Source organism: Hakea prostrata, chromosome 4 (assembly GCF_041222555.1).
Source record: "Hakea prostrata isolate BN-2017 chromosome 4, UWA_Hpros_2, whole genome shotgun sequence".
Taxonomy (NCBI): domain Eukaryota; kingdom Viridiplantae; phylum Streptophyta; class Magnoliopsida; order Proteales; family Proteaceae; genus Hakea; species Hakea prostrata.
The window spans coordinates 6,323,110-6,332,705 of record NC_142603.1 but is presented as its reverse complement, the minus strand read 5'-3'; the positions used below and the strand labels follow the sequence as shown (position 1 = coordinate 6,332,705).

Below are 9,596 nucleotides of genomic sequence, written 5' to 3'. Positions count from 1 at the left end.
AACAAAATTCAGACCATTTCAATGCATTCACAAATTATTTATTAGAATAGAGTTGAGATGATCTACCAAATCAAGGAATAAAGAGAAATTTTATAGTGGGAATCCATTGATGGTCCAGAGGGATTTAGGCTAAAACAGGAGACTGCTTGTCCCTTTTTTCAGATAGAATATCTCTTCAGAATGTAAAATGAAAATTCTTATTTCTTGATAATTTAATTATTTTAACAATATTGTAATGGGATTGTTTTAAAAGTTGTCCAAAACGAAATCCTGTATAGGTGTGTAAAGAATTTATATTTTCTTTCCATATTTTTTTCTTATTTTAAAACCTTCTCTGATATAATAGTGAAGAGTTTTCAAAATACAATGTGAAAGAGCTCGATTCTATTCTCCTTGTGAGTAGTGTAATATTATATCTCTCTGGTCTACAATTTTCTATTATTATTATTATTTATTAGGTGGGGGTGGGGAACAATGCTCTGTTATTACTGCACATAATAAATCATCAAAATTGATTAAAAATAAATAAATAAATCACCAAATTTCAAGATCAAATATAATCTTTTCTAAGACACTCCATGTGTCACTGTGCCATCGGTGTTCTCCATAGACCATGGTGATCAATTGATGATATTTTAAAGAATAAGATCTGGAATCTCCAATTTATCCTGAAATCAATTGCCAACAAAGGCATTTTTCATATTATATGGGATGGAGATGTTATATATGCCTCAGCGAGTACAAGTGTAGAATCCACAACGTTGATGGATTACTAAAACACCATTTAAAACGTAGCTATCAAATCAGAGACAACTGCAATAGATTTCGAGTCCAGATGCTTGGCCCAAACTCCTAGAACTACAGATTTCTCTAACAGAGGATCAATTTTAGGGTTTGCCTCTTTTAATTTCAAGTTCCAACCCACACTTCTCTTTTATGGGATCTGCTCTATTCTTTCTTTCCAGAACTAAAAGAAGAGAGGAAGACAGTTATTCCAAGAAAGAAGGATGAATCAACCACCATGAAAATGATGCTTGGCAGTTGCATCCATTGATGATCATACCGACAATCTTCTCAAATCTTAAAATGCATATACAGGTACACTCTATGCACTGGACTCTGGAGAATCGAATTAAATTCAATCATCATTTAATTAAAGCTTTCATACACTACCACTCATTTTGCAGTGTAAGGGCCCCCACCCTCTTTTCACAATCTACAATAATTAAAAGGGAATCAAACCTGGACAACTGGGGGATTAAGAGGAATAAATCCACCGCTCTGCTGGCCCCAAGCACCTTTTTAGGATCTTAAACCTAATTTAGTTACAAAGAAATCACACTTTAAGCCTCCCTCATTGTGAACAATATGCATAAATCAAGTTTTTTCACATATCAGATCATCACTCGTTAAAAAACTTCTGATCAGGTGCAGAAACCATTTAAATCCAACCATTGGATCAAACAGTGATGAACACATGTCATACCTAAGGAGCTGAAGTAATATACCTCATTTTCACGACTGAACACGCTAAAAAAACAATCAAGTGAAGGTCACAAGAACACATTCATGTAAATTTAAAACAAGGAGCAGCAAAGATTTAAGAGAAAAGCATGATAGCTCTGAAAGCAGCATACCTGGTTCCAAAGAACACAAATGCAGCATACTGTCTCTATCAACACTTGGAACACATATTTAGGAATTCTTAGTCCTTTTCTTCACTTATTCATTTTTGCTACCCAAAGGAGGGCATTAAACCAATAGTTGAAGTTTACAATGGCTGCAACAAACTCATCACACACTAGGATCTTCTCTTTCCAACTGACTGTAGCCAATGGTAATAAACAATGATTCCTTCCAATAATCTTCACTGTACAAATATAACTTGCACAAATCCATTATAATACAAGATTTGCCATCCCCCCCCCCAAAAAAAAAAAAAAAAAAAAAAAAAAACATAAACCAGTCTCAATTTTAGGACAATTGAAGCTATGCTCCACTGACTTGAGGGAGCATTCTCTCTATACATCAATCGGGATGGCAAACTTTAGCTCCCTGCTGTTGACTTCAGTGGTTGCCATTAGTGGAGACGTCAGTTTACCTCTGTCCACAACAACTTCCCTGTCCAATCATCAACGGCAATACAGCCATGAATTAGGGAAAGTTCTCAATAGGCTGCAAGTAATGGAATTGGCCATTTCACCAATAAACAGAGTGCAGCCCAACGATATCTTCTAATAGGCAAGTCAAATCAGTGTCATCCTGCACCCAATCCCAGTTTAAGTTAAGATTTTCAAAATACCAACGAGGTATCAACAATTATTAACCAATCACATTGGAATGCTCTCACCTTACTCTGATTAACCGAGTCTGTAACAACCTCCACAGCATTAAGTAGCATTTGTGTCTAAACAGCAGGCGTAATCGGTGAACACTGGTAACTCAACAGTTCCAGAACCAGTAACCAACATATAACCTCAAGGAGAGGGTATCATTTCGTTCCGTTTTCCATAACCTTCACCCCACAGCAGCAAAGATCATATTGGGGGCCACCACAAAGCAGGCATGACCGCATGACACATTCCATTTGCTTAATCAGGAACAGAATGGAATATGACTTCCCTGTGAACCTTCCAGCCCCAAATGGGTTGACACCTCATTCAACCCAATTCACAAATAATCATTCGAGTGCAGCAACCTCACCCTACTGTGCCTTCAATGCAAACCCAAGTCAATAAGAAATGCCAGAGGCTAAAACATCCACTGCCTCAAAGTTACTTCATTGGTCAAGGATGAAAGTTGAAACCAACTGCATGTGAAAGGAGTCCAATCAATAGGCAAACATCAGAAGCCTGCTCAAGCCATCTCGAAAACTGTTTTGACATTCTTCAGGAAGATATAATCAAAGAATCCGAGGAAGTAGATAGTAAGCAGAGTGATGCCAACAGTCCCATCCAAAGTCTTATCTATGGAACTTTAGCATTTTCTCGCGCAATCCAGTCTTCTTCAATGCGTACACGAAGCTCCTCATAGGCTTCCATCGAATTTGCAGTGAACCTCTCCATGGAATCAAAGATTTGTTTCAGACCAGACTGCAGACTACTAATAGTGCCCATGTTACTCTGATGCAAAATCTGGTCAGGCACAAGGACACCAGAGCCATGCACAGAAACCATAACTATTTTCTTATCTAGAGCCTGCAGTGCCTTCTGCATCCTCTGCTCTTCCCTCTCCAAGGTCTTAACCTTACTCTCCATATCCCCATTGGTCATCATTCTCCGGCACAGATATATATTTTGCCGCAAGCCCAGTGCAAAAGCCAGCATGGCATCAACTACCTCCTTCTCTGAGATTCTCTGCATGGTTTGTGACCAATGGTTACAAATCACAAAAACTGGAGGTGCACCCATCCTACCTGGAGAAAAGGGAACTACTCCATCAGGAGTTTCTTCTGGTTCATACCAAATGCATTTCAGAAGCCAGCTGTTCAAGGCTGTGATATAGCCCTTCTGCGCACCAACCCAGTTGGAGAAATTAGAAATCCAATTAAGAACTTCATGTTCAAGCTGCATTGCAGCTTCAAGATTGGCACTGCTAAACTTTCTGCTAGATACAATGGCATCTAAATTTTTCGTCTCTGTTATAGCTTGACACTGATTCTGGTGGCATTCAAGCATAAGTTTCCACATTCTGACTAGCCTGAAACAAAAAAGAAATACTAAAATTACTTCCAATAGTTAAACTTATAAACATCAGCAGAAAAGGAAAAAAGAAAAAAATTAAATAGAAGAATAAAAAATCAGAATCACCGTATAAACCACCTATCTTCTTAAAACAATTGTAGTGTTATAATCAATTACATTATTCATGCCTCCTGGGTCTTCACCAAGAATAAAGCAGCTAAGCTTCAACAAATTTTTCATTTTCCTACGTGGAACACTTAAAAGGTCCAGAGGAAATAACGGACAAGGTTAACCATGATGCATATGTGGGAATTGGATAAACTAGTATGTTCCGACCATCAGCTGTAAGAAGGATTGCTTTTTATTATATAACTGAAAATTAATATGGGCTGTAACAGTAAATAACTTGGAATGATAAAAATGAAAGCTAATCGAAATCCGAAGGCAGTCTGATGCATCTAACGGGAATAGGACAAATGCATTCCTCGTACAAAACCAGGTTTATCAAAAACAACTGTGACAGCAAATGATGGACCACTGATCCCTCCAATGAAATGAATTAAAAGGAAACATGAAAAGTTCTCACATACGATGAGAGATGTTCTGACCAACCCATTAGTACGTATGATCATTCACCTAGCAACCCAGAAAAGAAAAAGAGGGGGAAAAAAGAATTTCTCCATCCCAGCAAAGGTTTGCCATCTTAAGACTCCATCTAAGTACTCAACTGGCAGGAGTAGCTCATAAAAGACAAATCCTCCACTCATCTATGAGCTTTCAATTATTTAAGTGACTAGCACCATTGTTCAATAGAGAGACCGACATCTCAACCACATCAAGAAAAAGCACCATAGGTTCTCCACAAACTTTTCATAGTGCATGGTAATTTTAACAGAAAACAAAATGATTCTCTAACCCAGACTATATCCGCCATCAATAATACGCATACCAACACATCCAATATAATCTACAAGGAGATAAAGGCCAACCCTGAACTACCTACTTGATCCCCCTGATTGATCAAGTATTTTTTAGGAAAGGGTTCACTCCTCTGCCAACTTTATCCAAGTGATGTGGGATTTGATGTCAGGACTTGGCTATAACCAGCCAAGGGCCTTACCAGGTGTTCTACTACGTAAAGAACCAAATGTCATAAAAGCTCACCCTGTCACAGTGAATAAGAGAGAAAAAGTTCATTATGGCACCAAAAATTCACATACCCATGAATCAATTCATTAATTTGAGGCCACAACTCTTCATCCCTCAACTTATTTATCGTGACTGATATCTTATCAACCACCTGAATTGCAATTCTTATTTTGGTAGATAAAGTCCTCACTAAAGTTCGTGTGGTGTCAACTTTGTGGGCCTCAGCACCCTTCTCATCCAATCTCTTGAGCCGCTGCCGTTTCCTATCATGTAACACCCGCATTTTTTCCTCAGCCTGTAGAAGCAAAAAGTTGGAAGCGCATTAGCAAATGATTTAACAATCTTAAGGAATCAACCAGGTAACGGAAGAGACAAAAATTATTATAGTGCCAGACCACAGACTTAGATGGTCTCAACAAATCAAACTTGATGTACCTTTAAAAAAATACAGAGAAAGCTTAACATAACAGTTTTAAAGTTATAGCAGTTGGCATAAACAACTTATCAAAAACATGAAACAAAAAAGGCAAGAAGTACTAATGATATTGTAGCAACCTTAGCTAATCAGCACACGGAAAGGACGAAAATGATATAGTCATTCAAATGGTAAAGATAGCTTAAGAAAGAATGAGATGGTTAAAGTTTAACGCGGATCTAATCACATTCTTCTGGGCAGTAATAGGTAACAGCTCAAATGAACCAATTTCCTTGTCAATTCAGAAAGTTTAGCAACATTCTGAGTCCCGAGCCAAGTTTCTTAACTTCTCCCTTTGACCAGAAAAATTAGGGAGGTTTGGTATCTATTCCCAAATAGATACAATTTTAAATTTTAAATGGTTAAGAGATGAATTGAATTGTTGTTGCTCTCTTCCACCACCCCTCCATCCAACAGCAGGCTAGGATGTTACTATGCCAACCCAACAAAAGGAGGTTTTATGTACTAGATAAGTAATAGAATGTATATTAGAAGAATTATAATTCTATGATCGCTATACACAATATTCATGGGAGAAAGATATTGTAATCACTATGAGAGTACTGCTTATAAGCAATTCTTCGACTGCCACAAGAAACAAACTAGTAGATCATCAAAAGGACTCCCTTGCATCCCTTCTTTTTAGCTCAATATTTGATTGAGAGGGCCAATTCCGTCCTGATCTGAGAGGTGAAATCATTTCGAGTAACCCAGAAAACCCAGAAAGAGAGAGGGGGGCAGGAGATTGCTGAGAAAGGGGGGAAATCTCCCTTTTGCACCCCATATATTAGGGAGTAAAACGTGATAATTTTCACAGTTCCAAATCTATTTGAAAATTTTGAGAACAAAGAAGATCTAACAACAGAAATTAGGATGAAATTTTACTGTTCCAATTTTGATTTGATCAGTAGTACATCCACACTGGAACAAAATCTAATGCAAGTGTTCCAATGTTATACTATGAAAAAAGAATAGAACGGTAGTGTCCACTTTCCATCACCCCCACTCCCAAGAAAAGAAACTAAAGGAAAAGAAAATAAAAAAGGATTGAAGTTGATCATACATTCAAAAATGAGGCTAACAAAAAGGTCCATTGTCTACAATCAAATAACCAGATATTGTCTACAGCATGAATCACCAGAAGTGCTTATGATGGAGTATAACTTTTAACAGACACTATGTATTTCTTCGATCATCATTATTAACAGGAAGAATATAATAGAAACTAGTGTAAGCAGCGATAGAAATACTCCCGGAAAAAGAAGAATATATGAATACCCTAGCAGGATGTTTATAAATCAAATCATACATTGTGAACTTTAAAAGCTTTCAGTTCAGTAAAGTGGGCTTACATCAACCCCAATTAATCGAGAAGACAAAGGGTTCGTCACAAAACCAGTAGCACTGAGCAAGGAAGAGCAACCATACCTTAACTTCATCATAGAGTTTCTTCTCCCAAATGTAAAGCTTTTGCAGAGTAGAGGATAAATTTAATGACCTGGTCACCGTGTCCTCATCAAAGCCCAAGTAAGCAGGACCACTCTTCTCCGCAGAGGTTGATGGCTCAGAGCTTTTCGATGTGGAAGGCTGTGAAGCTGCTGTTACCGATAGAGAAGGTGTAATCACGTGCAGCATCTTGGAGGAAACTGCTTCAGAAAGACAGCAATATTAAAAGATGTAGTATATCAACCTAAATCACAAGCAGGTTAGTAAGCAGGAAACTCTATCGGTTACGAGAGTTCCAGATGATCCACTCAACAGGAATGTGAACAACCCGCCCTAGCTATCAAAACAAGGAATAATCGTAAGGCAATGGCAGATCAAGATGGTTCAGTAACAGTATTAGGTAAATTTATGAGAAGTCAGGGGAAGGAGAGAAGCAAGGGGTTCGACCTGCAGCACTAGTGGGAATATCAGTCTATCACAAGCTATGTGATTTAAGGTGTCCACGAATCTGAGACAAGTGTGGGAATTTAATCAGAAAAGAACGAGGCAGAAATAGCATACCTTGATACACTGCATTTCTCTTGTGATAAGGAAGCTTTCCAGCCTCGAGCATCCTGGATATCTCACTGCCGGACTCAGCAGCTCTCTCAAACTGAATCTTGATTTCCTCCACAACCTCCGATGCACCACGCACGCGAACACGGGCCTTATAGGTAGCGACATTGGCCTGATCCTCAGAGCGCTCTTCATTAATGACCACATTCTTGTCAACCAAATTAGCATCATAGTCCACCCCCTTCTCCACTGAAGAGACACTAGGCCTAGATTGGTAATGTGTGGCCTCGGCATCATCATTTCCGCCTACAACCTCGTCATCGACCACCTTCTTAGCAGCGGCGTCGACGAACTTACGATCGCCATGGACTTGTTTAACAACTTCTTGCTGATAATCTTCGTCTTCCAAATCTGGAATCCCTTCTTCCTCCCTCACTTCCTTGGAGTCGCGGCTGGGAGTGTACGGAGGGTAGTACCTCTCAAAAGTTTCAAAAGGGTTTAAGAAATCCCAAGTTGAGTTCGTCGGCGGTGAAGGTGGAGGAGGAGGAGGTTTGGAAGACGACGCCGCAGAAGACATTCCAGCCACGGGCGGCGGTGGAGAGGAAGAAGAACTCGCATAGGGAAAGTAACCGCCATAGTTAGAGTAAGTGTAGTAAGGATTAGGGGCCTGGTTCTGGTTAGGATAATTAGGGTAAGGATAGTAAGCGGAAGAGGAAGAGGACTCGTCCATACGTACGACGTCGGGACTCATAGGCCGCTGCTCGTAAGTGACGGAGGGAGTGGGACGATTCCTCATATAATTCATTCTCATGAACCCACCTGGGAAACCCATAGCTCCCTGATCCAGTTGATATTCCGAGTAATCCTCCTGCTGGGGTTGATAATGATGTTGCAAAGGAGACGAATGGCCAGAATGGTGTAGAGATCCAGAATCATTGTCGTCTTCTTCTCCTGAATCGGAATGGAAGTGAATATGAGAACCTGAATTCGAGTTGGAATCACGAGCCAGTGCAGGAGCGGGAGCATCGGCAGCAACAGCGGCGGAAGGTTGCGCTGCAACGTTAGCGACGGGATCTCCCTTCCTTCGAGTGGGAAGAGGAAGCACAGGGGAAGGCGGCGAAAAAGTAGAATTGTCGAGATCTTGGTCGAAGACACGATGCAGTGAAGTTCCAATCTCTTTCAGAGAATGAATGTACGCAACATGAGCATCAGCGAAAGCGAAACGCAGCCGGATTGCCTCTTCAAGGAAATGGCACCGTTCGCGGCAGAGAGCGACGGCCGGGAGGTCGTCCACCTTTGAGCTGGTGCAGCCCATTTCCCGGCCAGCGAAGTAACAGAGATATTAAAATCAACAAACCAATAAGAATTTTAAAAATAATTTTAAAAAAAAGGTGGGTTACGAAGAGAGAGAAGATAAATCTGTAATCACACTCCTTCTCCCTCGCTCTCTTCTTTCTCTAAACTAGCCATTCGAAAGAAAGAAGGGAAAAAAATCTGCAAGATTAAAGAGGGGAGACAGAAAGCACGGAGAAGCAAGTTGAAAGCCGGAAGGGATTTGAGTGAGAAGAGATACTCTAAAAAGTTAGGGTTTTGAGAGAAGAAACAGAGAGGGAGACAAGGAAGACACAGAAGAGGGGGGAAGGACAGAGAGAGGAATCTTGCCAGCGCGGATTTTGTCGTCGGTTTGTAGAGTTGTAGCAGAGAGAGAGAGAGAGAGAGAAGGCTACCGAGCACCGTCGTTTTAACATTTCTTCTGTTCCAGAGGAAAAGTTAGATGGATAGCTTTTTTGGCAAATTTGCCATAACCGTTGCCATTGCATTTGCCATTGCCCACAGGCCACAGAGAGAGAACACTCACACCTTTCGGTTTTGTACTTAGCACAGTGTCGCTACTTCAAACGAAGCCATTGAGAACCAGCGAAGTGGGAAGAAGAGAGAGAAAGAGAGAGGGTAAATAAAAGAAAGGATTGGGCATGCAGAAATGCAGATGCAGTGAGGGAAGGCGTGTAATGTGTTTTTACTTTGTTGGGCAACGGGACTTTTTTGACGCTGCCTTGTGCTTTTTGGACTTTCTCTCTCTGTGCACTGCCTATCGCTACTACTACTACTACTTCCTGTGTGGGAGGAGGTGGATCTCAGATTTATCTAACTTTGAAACCTAATACCTAAACTACCCTTCTTATGACGTGACGTCAGCAGTCCTTTCTTGTGTATGACCTTGTGGTCCCCACACCGCTCCGGTCGCAGGATTGTTTGGCTTTTGCTGGATTGGAATCGACGGTCAACCA

General features: G+C 40.4%; 1 protein-coding gene across 1 annotated transcript; it reads right to left on the bottom strand.

Moving 5' to 3' along the window:
- Positions 1 to 1,966: 1,966 nt before the first annotated feature.
- On the bottom strand, positions 1,967 to 9,383 carry LOC149017398 (DNA-directed RNA polymerase subunit beta, putative (DUF630 and DUF632)). The gene is made up of 5 exons (XM_089151753.1): positions 7,315 to 9,383; positions 6,736 to 6,953; positions 4,904 to 5,127; positions 2,351 to 3,699; positions 1,967 to 2,262 (listed from the first exon to the last, which is right to left on the bottom strand). The coding sequence occupies exons 1-4, from the start codon at positions 8,621 to 8,623 to the stop codon at positions 2,967 to 2,969; spliced, it is 2,484 nt and encodes an 827-aa protein (XP_089007879.1). The 5' UTR covers positions 8,624 to 9,383; the 3' UTR covers positions 1,967 to 2,262; positions 2,351 to 2,966.
- Positions 9,384 to 9,596: the final 213 nt, after the last annotated feature.